At 39.1% G+C, this 15,153-nt stretch overlaps 1 protein-coding gene across 2 annotated transcripts in view; it reads left to right on the plus strand.

The window, feature by feature from the left end:
• Positions 1-3,057: 3,057 nt before the first annotated feature.
• Positions 3,058-15,153, plus strand: part of TBC1D15 (TBC1 domain family member 15) — a 75,367-nt gene continuing 63,271 nt past the window's right edge. For both annotated transcript variants that reach the window (XM_059186340.1, XM_059186341.1), the window contains exon 1: positions 3,058-3,208. In XM_059186340.1, the coding sequence (XP_059042323.1) occupies positions 3,179-3,208 (30 nt within the window). In that variant the 5' untranslated portion in view covers positions 3,058-3,178. The remainder of the gene's footprint in view (positions 3,209-15,153) is intronic.

Genomic DNA, 15,153 nt, shown 5'->3' on the forward strand with positions numbered 1-15,153 from the left:
GGCAGGTCAGTAAGCCAGTTATTTTACAGTCTGATACCATGGGAGTGCAAAGATGGATCCTCTGTAATTAATGTCTCCTTTGTCCTGCCCAGAAACCACTCCTTCCTTCTAGAATGGTTCATGAATTTTTCACTTGGAATTACACCAAGTGAATTACACCATAGGGTGTAAGAAATGTCTGTTAAAAATCCCTCTAACCAGGGGTGCCTGGGTGGCTCTCTCCTATCATTCTCTGTACTTTGACTGGGGCTGTAGGCATATGAGTCAAATCTGGCCAATTAGAACATCTATATATTTTGGGTCACAGTGATTAGTTAAGGGACGGTCCCGTGACCCAAGCCAATCTGTTACAGTTACAAGGAATCTTGGGACATGGCATGGTATATGCAAGGAAAAAGAGATATTTGGCTATGGTGGGCAGCTTGGGTCTGAGTGTGTAAGGTTGGGAGATAAAGCTAAAATAGGCAAGAAAAGTTTATGAAAGGAATTGTATGTTATGCTGGGGAATTTGGACTTTTTCCTTGAAGAGATGGAAAGCCATTAAAGGATTTTAAGCAGGGAGTTCACCTGATCAGATTTATGCTTTCAGAAGACAAATCTGGTGGGCTTATGAATTATTAGGGGGAAGTTGAAACAGAAAGGAGGAGAATGAATTAAGATGCCACAGTAGTTGTCCAAACCGGGGGTAACCAGAGACCTCAACTGGAGTGGTAGTGGGGATAGGAAGGAGAGACACAGTGGGGATGTTTGCCATTTCTCCAGAAGACTCACACCATGAGTTACCCAGAACTGAGTAACATGATAGCAACACTTTGGGGAAATTGTGCTCTGTCTGTATCTCTAATTCAGCAAATAGTAGTCAATTTCAGAGAACAAAAGCAAAATTTAAGGCTGCTTCTCAAAGTTTAACGTGCACAAAAATCACCTGGAGATCTTGTTAAAGTGCAGCTTTTGATTCAGTAGTTCTGGGACTCAAGATTCTGCATTTTTTTTTTCTCTTTAAAAAAATTTAAATTCAATTAATTAACATACAATGTATTATTTATTTCATGGGTACAGGTCTGTGATTCATTAGTCTTATAGAATACCCACTGCTAACCCCAGTGTGAGATTCTGCATTTATAACAAGCTTCCAGATACTACTGGTCTGCAGACTACATTTTGAGGAGCAAAGATTTAGGATTTTTTGGGGTGTGATGGCTGATTCAAGTAAAAAGGTACAGCAGACAATAGGTGTAGGCCCTATATTTTAGGAAAGAGAAGCTTGGGTTGGAGATATTTCAGTCATGAGTACATAGTAGGTAGTGATGTCAGAATATATAATGTCTAGGAATGTGCTTGGAAAAAAGTAAAAGAAACCCAAGAATAGCCTATGGGTAGTTAGTGCCAGCATTTAAGCGGCATCTGGAGGATGAGGCTTTAAAATATGGAACAAACAGATGAAACTAGGATGCCAAGTTTTCAGTGAGAAACTGTTAATTCCCAGACTTTATATTATATAAATAATAGCTGCCATTTACTGAGCATTTTATTCCAGACAGTGTACTAAGGGCTTCAACTTTTCTCCAAACCACAGGGTGTAAGAAATGTCTGTTAAAAATAGCTCTAACCAGGGGCGCCTGGGTGGCTCAGTGGGTTAAAGCCTCTGCCTTTGGCTAGGTCATGATCCCAGGGTCCTGGGATCCAGCAGGGAGCCTGCTTCCTCCTCTCTCTCTGCCTGCCTCTCTGCCTACTTGTGATCGGTCTGTCAAATAAATAAGTAAAATCTTAAAAAAAAAATTCCTTTAACCACACCCAATTACTTTGAGCTGGTGGAGTGTTTAATGTGGGTCACTATTAAGGAGCTACACACCACATCTAGGGTTGTATGAAGGTTCTAGGGGGTCTTACGCCAACCAGTACTTTTGGGAAAGGTCTCAAGTTTTCACTCAGTGCTGGTTACTATATGCTCACTTCTCCAGCTCATTTATCCTTTCAGGGTGACCTGCTTTGCTGATTCAGTGCCAAACTTGGACATGGGGTCCTGGCAGTGATTGGAATCTCTGATGCCTGGAGAGCGGCCTCCCTTACGGATACTACAAATCTATTCCCTTGGAAGGTCTTGCCACTTCCCTTACCCATTAGGTTCCTGATATTCACAGAACTTTCAATCTTCCTTTTCTGTTACTCCCTTTGGTAGCCACTTAACCAACCTGAGAAGTCTCTAACCTCTCTCCACGAAGTACCTCAGTGGGTACTGCAGTTTTAACACAAAGGGGCCATTTATTCTGCCCTGGGGCAAGGAAAGTCCCAGGGATCAGGATGGTATCCAATCATCCTCTGGCATACTGCTCCTCTGTACTCCCTCTCCCCGCCCCCCCCGCATTCTTTTACAGCCTTGAGAACAAAACAGTACCTTGGTATCTCGATAACTTATCTTGACACACAAGCACACACCCGGCAGATCTCTACAACCAGTCCATGGGTAATCTTCATTTTACATCCTAAAGCTTGGATGAATTTAGAAACTTGTTTCAAGTCACGCAGCTATTAAGTAACTGTGTAGGAGCTGTGAGCTACGTGCTTCGGATTCTGGAGCAACGAAGGTGTGGTATTATCGCAGTTCCTATCGAAATACCTACTCAAGGTCATGTGTGAGTTGCAGTGATCAGACTCAAATTCAGAAACTTCACATACAGAAGGGGAAAGTCTCCGTGTGGGTGCTCAAATAGAGGGCTGGGATTCCTTTAACCTTCTCCATAGTCTTAAACCGATTTTCAGATGAGAAACAGAGGCAGAAGGTGTGACAAATATAACTACAAAGCTATAGCTACAAAGCCAGGACCATGTTTACTGGCTCCCAATATATGTTCTTCCCATCGTACCAAACAGAAATGGCCCGTGAGCGGCTCAAAATCTCGTCCCCAGGAAAACACAACGCAAAAACTTTAATTCAGCTTGCCTCCACGGAAAAATTTGGCGCATGCGCGGTATGTACCAGAGCCTCCCTAGCGCCCTAAGTTCCATTCCACTACGCATGCGTTAGGCTACTCCTGTCACCCGCCCCTTCGCTCTGCGCAGTTCCCGCCGCTCACCGCCCCTTTTCCGCCCGGATATCAGCCTAGTTTTGGCGGATGTTGTTGTGAATCCGAGAGCCACGTGAGGCGCTGCTACGTCATCACAGGCACGCGAAGGAAACATGGCGGCGGCGGGTGTTGTGAGCGGGAAGGTAAGTAACGGCCCCGGCGAACGTACCTGCTTTTCTCTGGGATGGGGTACTTCTGTTGCTTGGAGGCCGGTCGGGGAGGGACGTGAAGGCCATTCGCGATCACGAACAGCTTGTGGCGGATGTAAGACACGAAGACTTGGTCGTGTCACCTGTTCTCTGGAGATTGCCGGCTCAGTCTGGGAATTAAAGACCGGCTCCTTCCCCAAGACCAGCTAGGCCTCGGCGCTGTTCTGCTCTGCACTGCCCCGCAGTAGGGGGTCTTTATTTTTTATTGCTTTTTCTAAGAGACAGGTTGCCTAATTCCTTTCCTTTTGTGGTTCACTTTTTCCTGAATTTGGTTCTTTAGATCTACTCTGACTCCAGCGTCTTTTTTTTTCTTTCCCCTTGGGGCGTTAATCTAACTTGCGTGTCTTTCTCTGCATCACTCTGGTGAAGGTATCTTTGCCCTCTTTGGAAGGAGCTGAAAACAGGTGCTGTGCAGCTGAGCACTTAGAAGAAAAGAGTGTTTTGGATTCATTTTACCAGTCTGCCGAGTTGGCTGGTGCTTGTGAGCAGCAGGGCATGTTTCCACTCAGGGAGCGGGAGATTTACACCATCCCACGTTTGTCTAAGAAGGCGTTAGTTAAGGTATTTATTTCTTAGAGGTTTTTATGATGTTTTCTTGGGGAGTATCTGTGATGCTGTCATAACTTGCTCGTAGTTCGTTAGGAACTAGGATTACGTGCGGGGGAGATTTCGTTGTACATTGCCAGTATACGTGCCGAGGGCACATCTTAATGCGTGTTGCTTAGGACTATCATGACATGCCACAGGCAGCATTTCCTAGTGCGGGAGTGTTTCGTAAACAGTTGGGTCTGGTGATGACTCATGGAAAACTAATGACTGCATATTTACTTGTCACTGATAGCTTGCTCTGTGCCCCGAATTTTGGTCATTTTCTCTATGCTGCCCTCCTTAATGCACTTTGAATTATTTGACGATTGTGGTTTGGTGTATGGACCACTAGACTTGGCGGCAGAATAACACATATGGTCTTGGTTTTGCTGTTACTTTGAAGGGTGACCTTGGGAAACTGAGCAAGTATGACTTCCTTGTCCTTCATAAAATTTTTTCTCCAGAATAGTGGTGGTGCCAGTTATTATTTTTTTATTGGGGTTTTTAGGATTACATGAAATAATTAAAACATTAAGAAAGTTTTCATACTTCTACATATTGGCTGTCTTAAATGATAGATTGGTCATAGTTTTTTGGATTATTCATGCTCTTTGATTGTCTTAGTTTTTAAGTCTTCATAATGGATGCTGATTTTCTGTTTGACTCATTACATATTTGAAAGTTACCCTGCTTGATTTTCTGCCTGGACCCATCCAATTTAGGTCTCTCTAAGGAGGGATCCTTTCCATTTGAGCTACGCTTCCCTCTTTCAGGTGTAGGCTGTTTTTGAGAGAATCCTTAAGATGATGAAGCTCAGTTGTGAAATGTAAGACTTTTTTCACTCTTTCCTTCCAGTCACTCTCTTTCATAATCTGACATCCAAAAAAAAATTATTATTTATTTATTTATTTTAGAGAAAGGTAGCATGCGAGGGGGAGGGGGAGGACGAGAGGGAGAGAGAGAATCTCAAGCAGGATCCCGGCTGTGCATAGAGCCCCACACAGGGCTTGATGCCATGACTCAGAGATCAGGACCCAAGTGAGTATCAAGAGTTACACATTTAGCTGAGTGAACCACCCAGGAGCCCCCATAATCTGACTTCTTAAAATTAGTCTTTTATTAGATAACTGTGCTTCATCATCTCATTTCTTCCCACTCATTGTAAATTGACACCCGTTACCATCATACCACCTAAACTATTTTCCTATGCCAAAAGCTGCCCCTTTCCCAAATAATACTATCATGACCTGCAAAACTCATTTATTCTTCCCTCAGTAAGTTCACATCTGGTTTAATGGTATCATCATTCAGTGGTTGCGTGTAAAACAAACTTGGAGACATCCATTTCAATAAAAATTTATGAACAACCAAGTCCTACCAGTTTACCTCAAAGAACTTTCTTAAATTTCTTCATACTTTTCATTCTCTGTGTTTAGTACATTTAGGCTGTCATTAGTGTTGCGTTCTTAGCTGCTTTTTCTGATTTGTTGCAGTTTCTTTGCCCACAGTCCCCTCTCTCACTGCCACTGGAGGATTTTTGTTTTTTTTTTTTTTTGGTGATGAACATATCTGATTGTCTCTTCTTTTAAAAAAAAACAAAATCTGGGGTGCCTGGGTAGCTTGGTTGATTAAGTATCAGATTCTTAATTTTGGCTCCGGTGGTGATCTCAGGATCATGTCATAGAGCCCTGCGTTGGCTCTGCACTCAGCATGGAGTCTGCTTCCGATTTTTTCTTCTCCCCTGCCCTTTCTCCACTTGTGCATGCTCGCTCCCTTCTCAAAATAAATAAAATTAAAGAAAAAAATCTTTATTTTGTTACTGTCACCATTAGAATAATATTACAGAAAAAAAATCTTAAATAAATAAAAAAAAAGAAAAAAAAAGAATAATATTACAGGCTGCTTAACATGGCATTAAAGTCCATGTTTCCTTTCTGGCTTTATCTTACTCTTCCTTTCCATTTTTGTTTTTTTGGGAAAGGGGAATAGGGAAAAATATACAGATGTGAGAGAGTGAGTGTGTATTTGTATGCATGTGTATTTCTTTGTCTCCACACCCTTCCCACCCAAAGGTTCAGCTAAGACCTATCTAGCTTAGAAACCTAGAGCAGTGGATGTTAACCAAGGCTCACAAGAACCACATGTGGTTCTTTTAAAAAAAATGCAGATGATGGTGTATAGAATCAGTGTTGAGATCTAGGATGTAGAGTAATTTTTCTAACAATTGTGTTTTGCTTGCTTTGAACTTTGAGTGTAGGAAGTAATCGAGGAGTTAATCTCTGTCATATGGAGAAGCAGTGTAAGGTAACAGTTAAAAGAGTTTGGATTTTTGGATCCCAACCAGTTTCAAAATTAACTTCTCACTTACTGGTGACTTCAAATTACTTAGTATTTCTGTGCTTCAGTCTCCTCATTTGTGATATGGGGATGATATAGTACTTACTTTATGAGATTGTGAAGAGAATAAATAAATAGAACAAAGCCTGGCATGTGGTAGATGCTCTGTAGGTGTTACTCATAATCTCAGTTTCTCTGCAAGTCACTATCATATGGTTTTGGTATGGGTATAAACTTCATTTGAAGTCAGTTCTAGCTCTAATTCTCATTGTTACTTTAGGAATTGAAAAATACCTTGTTTTAGAAATCACATAGTTTTGATGAATGAAAAATCATCACAGCTGGGCAGTGGTTAAGGAGATGGAACTTGATGGGTTCAAATTCTGACTCCACTGCTTTATGGCTGTATACTTTGGGCACATTTCTTTCTTTCTTTTTTTTTTTTTAATTTTTTTAAATAAACATATAATGTATTTTTATCCCCAGGGGTACAGGTCTGTGAATTGCCAGGTTTACACACTTCACAGCATTCACCATAGCACATACCCTCCCCGATGTCCATAACCCCCCCCCCCCCCCCCCCCCGCTGCAGCAACCCTCAGTTTGTTTTGTGAGATTAAGAGTCACTTATAGTTTGTCTCCCTCCTGATCCCATCTTGTTTCGTTTATTCTTTTCCTACCCCCCTAACCCCCCATGTTGCATCTTTGTTTCCTCATATCAGGGAGATCATATGATAGTTGTCTTTCTCCGATTGACTTATTTCACTAAGCATGATACCCTCTAGTTCCATCCACGTCATCGCAAATGGCAAGATTTCATTTCTTTTGATGGCTGCATAGTATTCCTTGTGTATATATATACCACATCTTCTTTATCCATTCATCTGTTGTTGGACATCTAGGTTCTTTCCATAGCTTGGCTATTGTAAACATTGCTGCTATAAACATTTGGGTGCATGTGCCCCTTTGGATCACTACATTCCTATCTTTAGGGTAAATACCCAGTAGTGCAATTGCTGGGTCGTACGGTAGTTCTATTTTCAACTTTTTGAGGAACCTCCATGCTGTTTTCCAGAGTGGTTGCACCATCTTGCATTCCCACCAACAGTGTAGGAGGGTTCCCCTTTCTCCACATCCTCGCCAGCATCTGTCATTTCCTGACTTGTTAATTTTAGCCATTTTGACTGGTGTGAGGTGATATCTCATTGTGGTTTTGATTCGTATTTCCCTGATGCCGAGTGATGTGGAGCACTTTTTCATGTGTCTGTTGGCCATCTGGATGTCTTCTTTGCAGAAATGTCTGTTTATGTCTTCTGCCCATTTCTTGATTGGATTATTTGTTCTTTGGGTGTTGAGTTTGCTAAGTTCTTTATAGATTTTGGACACTAGCCCTTTATCTGATATGTCGTTTGCAAATATCTTCTCCCATTCTGTCAGTTGTCTTTTGGTTTTGTTAACTGTTTTGGGGCACATTTCTTAACTTCCTTGTGCCCAGTTTTCTCATGGAATTGTAAAGAGGATTTATAAGTGAGTTAAATGTAAATGTAAGTTGTAAATGTAAAGTTGTAAATGAGTTAATATTTGCAAAGCATTCAGAACAGTGCCTGGTGTCAACTAAGTGCCCAGTAAATGTTAGCTGCTGCTATAAATAAGGAAAATCTTTCAGACTTCCTAAACATTATAAGGTTATTATTGGTTAGGAAGTAGTTGAATGTTTATTTTTGCTGCCATTTTCCACAGATTTAAGCTGCTCACCTATATAAAAGCAGTATAGTTATGTAAAATATATTAGAAAAAAGGTAAAAGGAAAGTAGGGATAAAAAAGGTAAATGGTACTGGAAGTACGTTTATTAAATAAACTGTATGCTTTAAGGGGCCCTAGTTCAGCTCTAAGTTTTTTACCAGCCTAAGAGGGTAACCTGATCCATTATAAGGTTTATAGGACCCACTCTCAAATAAAACCCGAAAGCAAAACTCCAGAAAACTAGTTTCTTTAGGGTAGACCAGAGAATAAAGTCTTATCTAGGTTCTTTGTACTATATAATACAATGTACTTACGTGGCATAGTGCATTTTTTTTTTTTAAGAGATTTATTTATTTGAGGAAGAGGGGAAAGCGTGAGAGTGTTATAGGGAGGGGCAGAGGGAGAGAGATTCTCAAGCAGACGCCATGATGAATGCACAGCCTGATGTGGGACTCCATTCCATGGCCCCTGAGATGATGACCTGAGCAGAAACCAGAAGTTGGATGCTCAACCGACTGCACCACTAGGTTCCCCTGTATCCTTTTGCTGTTCGTTCCTCTCTCTCTGATAAACAAAATCTTTAAAAAAGTAAATACAGGATACCAATTTGATGCCCTCAGTTCTCTGATGATTTGACTTAATGAAGAGTAGGTTTTTGTTAGCATGAGTGGGTGAATTCAGTTTTGCATAAATACTGTTCTTAGCAGAGCTTTTGAAAGTAGATTTGAATTTGATTATAAACCCTGATTAGTTCTTAAGTTCAGCATTTTTTTTTCTTTAACTGTCTGTTGAACGATGTTTTAACAGTCAACCAAACAGAAAGTGACATTCTATTGTGAATATTGTGGGGAGTTATAGGGACACTGCCTGTATGGACGATCTTTTGTTTTCTATAACTGGTGGACAGATTTGAGTCGAATTACATTGATAATTTAACAGAATGAGTTGAATTTACTTATCACAGAAAAGGCAGGAAAAAGGAGATAGCCTGAAGTAGGTTTTGGCCTTAGACCCACTGCCCTGATTGTTAGTTTACTTTCATTCACTTATTCAGCATATACTTAGTAAGCATCTGATTTGTTTCAGGCACCATAGTAGGCTTTGGGTGTATATTAGATAACCCTTACGTTCTATCTTAAAGACTTAAGTTCTTTAGGGGAAAAATACTCAGTAGCATCCACTTCTTTGCCTTGTCTAAATAAGAAATGCAAAATGAATTTCAAGTCCTTGAAGTAAGTGCTATTTTTCCTGACTGTATTCTGAAGACCAGTAAACTAGTTGACTCATCACGAGGGCAGGGCCTGACATGTTTCACCTGCATCTAGCCAAAATTCTGGCACATAGTATGTATTCAGTGAGTACGAATGAGCAAGAAGGTTGAGAAAATGAGTGGGGATTGGAGTGGGAGAGATGGAGTCACTAAGTGCTCTTGTTTTGGAGTTAAAAAGTCCTATTTTAGTACACTTGGGTTTCACTCTGTTTTTACAGTGATTGTTTTAGAATTTAGTTCGGTTGAAAAAAAAAAAACACCATGAAACAATTAGGAAATCAGCTGTTACTTTTTAAGAGTTTGTTGTGATGACATTCATAGTGGGAATTCATTTTGTAACTTAGATTTAGTCCCTTCTGATTCCCTTTAGATATGCTTATAGTGCTGTGAAACCCTTCTGCTTAAGAAATGGAAAGGATATTCTAGTATCTAGATTTTCCTGGAGAACTTTTCTTTTCCTAGACTAGATTTTATAACATGGTAGTGTATTCCTGGTGTAAAATACAAAGTGAATATGTGTTTTTTTTTTTTTTTTTTTAAAGATTTTGTTTATCAGAGAGAGAGGACATGCACAAATAGGGGCAGCTGCAGGCAGAGGACCAAGCAGGCTTCCTGCTGAGCAAGAAGAAGCCTGACGCAGGAGTCTCTCGCAGGACCCTGGAATCATGACCTGAGCCAAAGGCAGACATTTAACCCACTGAGCCACCCAGATGTCCCTTTTCTGGCATTCTTTAGCAGACATTTAAGTACCTGTTGTTTGTTCTTTGGATACTGAGTGGATAAGCATAGACTTTATTTTTGACACAGTACAGTAGTTTGCAAATTTAACAAGTTTATGAATTAATAAAAACATGGCTTTTATTGGGGAAAGAATTAAAATGTTAGGTCTTTGGTGGGACATAGCTGCTGGAATTAAATGAAAAATTATGACCCAGCTTTTTTATTTTTACTTTTTTGGTGGAGGGTAATCCTTATGAGATCTATTTACTGTCTCAGTGTAGAATACTAAAATGTATATGTAGTCCTTACTATAAGAGAAGTAATTCATTTATTCCTCCTTGTACCTCCACAGGCAGCTAAATTATTCCTGTTCTCTCATCTGAGATTGTTTGGCATACTGTTGCCCTTAAGAAGCCTGGGTGGCTCAGTGGGTTAAGCTGCTGCCTTCGGCTCAGGTCATGATCTCAGGGTCCTGGGATCGAGTCCCGCATCGGGCTCTCTGCTCAGAGGGAGCCTGCTTCCCTCTCTTTCTCTCTGCCTGCCTCTCTGTCTACTTGTGATTTCTCTCTGTCAAATGGATAAATTAAATCTTAAAAAAAAAAGAAGCAATAATAGTTCTGCTGCCTGCCCTTTGAGACTTGTAACATCCTTAATATTTCAACATCTCTATATCTTCGCTCTCAGAATTTCTGTGACTTGTTACTCTTAAAACCATTTATGTTCTACATTTCTTTAGTTCCGCAGTCATTAGTGATTGACTTGTCCAAATAAAACTCACTGTTTACTTTTTTCCTTCTGTATTCCCTATCTCAGTGAATAACCTCATCCACTCAGTTTGTCCCTGATTTCTCTTCCTCTCCCACGTCTTAATCAGTCCTGAAGTCTTATCATTTTGACCTTCTAAATATTTTTCTGAGCCTCTGCCTTTCTTCATCCCCACTGCCACTGCTGTTCTTGCCACTGTGAATCTCTTCCTCCCTGGATTACTGCAGCTGTTCATTCTTGGCTCTGCAGCCAGTGTGTGTGCTTAGAAAAGGCAAGTCTGACCATGGCATCCCCCTGCTAGAACTTTTTATTGGCTTTCTAGTGGCAAATTCCAAACTTAAGGACAAATTCCAGACTCCCAGATTTTTGAGCATGGTTTATAAAACTCTTTGTGATCTCATATGGTCTCTATTCTTGTCTTCTTGTCTCTAAGCTCTTTTTTTTTTTTTTTTTTAAAGATTTATTTATTTATTTATTTATTTATTTGACAGAGATCACAAGTAGGCAGAGAGACAGGCAGAGAGAAAGGAGGAAGCAGGCTCCCCACTGAGCAGAAAGCCCAACTCGGGGCTCGATCCCAGGACCCCGGGGTCATGACCTGATCCGAAGGCAGAGGCTTCACCCACTGAGCCACCCAGGTGCCCCTCTAAGCTCTTTAACCTCTACTCTCTGGTCTGGTTGCTAGCCCTGCACTAAACTACTGTTGTCTGTATAGAATATACACTCTTTGCAAAGAGCATCAACCCTTTTCTAGTTAATATTGTCACTCTTCAGGTCTCAGCATATATGTTCCTCTAGTTAAGTCTTTCTGATTTCTCATCTTGCTGAGTCCTTAGGTCTAGATTAGATATCATTTATTAGGTCCTACTGTGGTAGCCTATTCATGTTTGTATCATATATTGTAATTATTTGTTTTCTTATTCTAATCCTTCTTAGATTGTAAGTGCTATGAAGTCAGTGACTGACTCTTACATATTTATACTAGAAACATGCGCTGTGCCTGGCACATTGTATGCATTCAGTATATATTTTTTTGGAGAAGTAACTGAAAATGATCTCTCATTCAGGAGCCTGTGCATAGTTCCCTCACACTCTGCTGTGACCATTTATTTACTGGTTTACATGACATGAGTAGTTTAGGCAGATCCTTCTTTTTTTTTGGTGTTTGGTTTTCCACCAAAATCTCTTTATTCCCAACATTTAGTTGAAGCTCAATAAATGTGTTGAGTGTATATGAGTAAAGAACTTCTAAATCAGATTAGGTGGAGTGGAGGTGGTGGGAATAGTTCATCCGGGCTGTTGCTCTTTTGAAGGATTTAAGAAGTTATTTGCAGAGAGACTGTGTAATGAAGAGAACAGAGAGCCCACATAAAAAGGCACAGGCTTTGAGGGAACAGGTGACTTAAGAGTGGACCTAGGCAGGAAGTTTGTATGTATTGGGGAGTGTCAGGTGTTGATTAACTGCAGAAAAATATAGTCAGAAGGATTTTTAAGCTCAGGCATGACATGGTCAGATGTATATTTTATAAAGACTAATTTTCACAGTGTTTACACATTATACACTTTACCAAATTATTGGAAGGTGACTTGATTGGGAGAAGAGAGACTAAAATGTTATTTTAGCAACTCAGGATAGAAATGATGAGGGGTCAAGATCAGAGATGAAGGTTTGAGGAATTTAGGAGACAGGGTGGGGATGATGAAGAAAAAGTTAGGACAACTCAGTGGAGGGGATGTCTTTGATAGAGCTGGGAATATCAGAAGAGCAGATTTAGGGTAAAACATACTGAGTTTAAGAGGACTGGGTAATTCAGATGAAAATATCAAGGAGATGCTTAGATATTTGGGTGTGGAATTCATTAGAATTTCTGGGTTCAGGGGCACCTGGGTGGCTCAGTGGGTTAAAGCCTCTGCCTTTGGCTCAGGTCATGTTCCCAGGGTCCTGGGATTGAGCCGTGCATTGGGCTTTCTGCTCAGCCGGGAGCCTGCATCCCCCCTCTCTGTCTGCCTGCTCTCTGCCTACTTGTGATCTCTGTCAAGTAAATAAATAAAATCTTAAAAAAAAAAAAAAAACCTGTTTTAAAAAAAATTTTTCTGGGTTCATTCTGGTATTTTGTGGAGATACCTTCATTAACCAAAGTTTAAAATTTCAATATGCTTAATGGTTTTAAAGAAACTGAATTTTTAAAACTTTTCTTGTTAAATTTAAGTTGTAAAATTCACATAGCTACTGCAGTTCAAGAATGTATATTAGGCATAGTAGGAGTTAGATTTACATATTCGAACAGATATTTAGGGCAAGAATTTTATCCGTAAGCTTAAAGTAAATTTAAAATATCTGGGTTGAATTGTAAAATTTTGAAAATAAAGATTATGATAATCAAAATACAAATAAAAATCTAATCTCATGCAAGTGTAGATACACTATAAACAATTACTTGCTGCTATATTGTGCAGCTTGCCTTTTCAGCTTTTTTTTTGGTCAGAAAGTAGCATGATCTTGAGTTGGATGGTCCCAAGTACATTTCTCTTTATCTAGAAAATTGAGTTTATTTGTTTGCTTGCCCCATTTTTGCCTTTTATTTTTTAACTTTTGCTAAATTAGAGGTTAGCAAGTTTATTCTAAAACATTTGCTGGGCCTAGAGTTCTTTTAATAAGTTATATCTGGAAGAGTTCCTTTACTAAAGGAAAAAATTTGCAGTTTATTTTGCCGTCAGCAGGCCATCATCACTGAGAGTTTAATAAATATAGTTACCTGCTTAGGCATCTTAGCAGATATTAAAGAATAGATAACAGCTGGAGGGTATGAGGCAGTTTTATTCCAAATGGACTCTCCTTTTTTTTAGTACTTTAATACATTGTTCTTTTTTTACCCTTCCCAAGAAGGTGGGTAGCACTTCGAATATTCTAACTGAAGATTTTACCTTTTTTATAACATTGCCAGGTACATGCAAGGAGCTTTGTCTTGTTTATTTTTCTGTTCTTCATGTTGTCTGGCACATAATAAGTGCCTTAAAAAAGTATCAATTTGAATCAGTTTTATATAATTAGCCTAATACCACTAAGTCTTAATACCACAAGTTTTTGTTGATAGTATTTTGCTCCCTATGGACACCTAATCTGCAGTGAAAACAGGTGTAATCTAAAAAATTTTTTTGAGGCCAGGATCAACTTCCCTTTATTTTCTTTCTTTCTTTTTTAAGAGTACTATCTTGACTTACATATTTACTTTTATATGGAGTTTTAGAGTTTAAAACAACAGACCTTTCATATAACTCATTTTTCATGCAGTTTTGAGGTATAATTGACAATAAGCTGTACATATACATTGTGTAATTTGATAACTTATGAGGTATATATACACTGTGAACCCATCAACACAATCAAAATGATGATATTTTTGCCAGAGTGTCCTCTTGACTGTCAGTAATCTGTCACTACCTTTACCCTGTCCATAGGCAACCACTGAGCTTTTTGTTACTGTAGATTCGTTTACATTTTCTAGAATTTTATATAAATGGAATTACATAGTTTGTACTCTGTTTTTGATTTTCATTCAGCATAATTAGTTTAAGATTCATTAGTGTTGCATGTATCATTAGTTTATTCATTTTAATTGCCAAATAGTATCCCATTGTGGATATACCAAGATTTATTCATTCATTAACCTGTTCATAGAGATTTGGATTTGTTATAAATAGAGCTTCTGTGAAAATTGGTATAGTCTTTGTATGAACAGATGCTTCCTCTTTTCTTGGGCAAATACCAAAGGGTAGAACGGCTGGTCATAATGTTAGTTGCACGCTTAGCATTTTAAGAAACTTCCAAGCTGTTTTCTCAAGTAGATGTACCATTTTACATTCTCACTGTGCTGTATGAAAGTTCCAACTGTTCCACATCTCTGTTAAAATTGGGCATGTTAGTCTTTTTAATTATAGCCATTGTAATAAATGTGTTGTATTTCATTATGGTCTCAGTTTGCATTTCCCTAATAATTAATGATGTTGAGCATCTTTTCATGTGATTACATGCCGTCCTATATTTTTCTTGGTGAAGTGTCTGTTCAAACCTTTTGCTCATTTTATTTTAAACTATGTTATTAGTTTTCTTGTTCCTGAATTTTTTGAGAGTTTTTAATGTTCTGGATATAAGTCCTTTATTAGATATGTGATGTGATTTGCAAATGTATTTTCCCTGCCTGAACCTTGGCTTTTCATTTTCTTGATAATGTCTTTTAAAGAGCAGAAATGTTCAGTTTTGTTGATGTGTCAGTGTTTTTCTTTTATGCTTTTGTTGTCATTTCTAAAACATTCTTGCTGAACCAAGGGCCATATCTTTTTCTTCCTCAGTTTTGTAGTTTTCATGGTTTTTTTTTTTTAAGATTTATTTCTTTGAAAGAGAGAACACATGCATGTAAGCACAGGGGAAGGGGCAGAGGGAGAGAGAGAATCTCA

The sequence above is a fragment of the Mustela lutreola genome, chromosome 8 (genome assembly GCF_030435805.1).
Source record: "Mustela lutreola isolate mMusLut2 chromosome 8, mMusLut2.pri, whole genome shotgun sequence".
NCBI lineage: Eukaryota > Metazoa > Chordata > Mammalia > Carnivora > Mustelidae > Mustela > Mustela lutreola.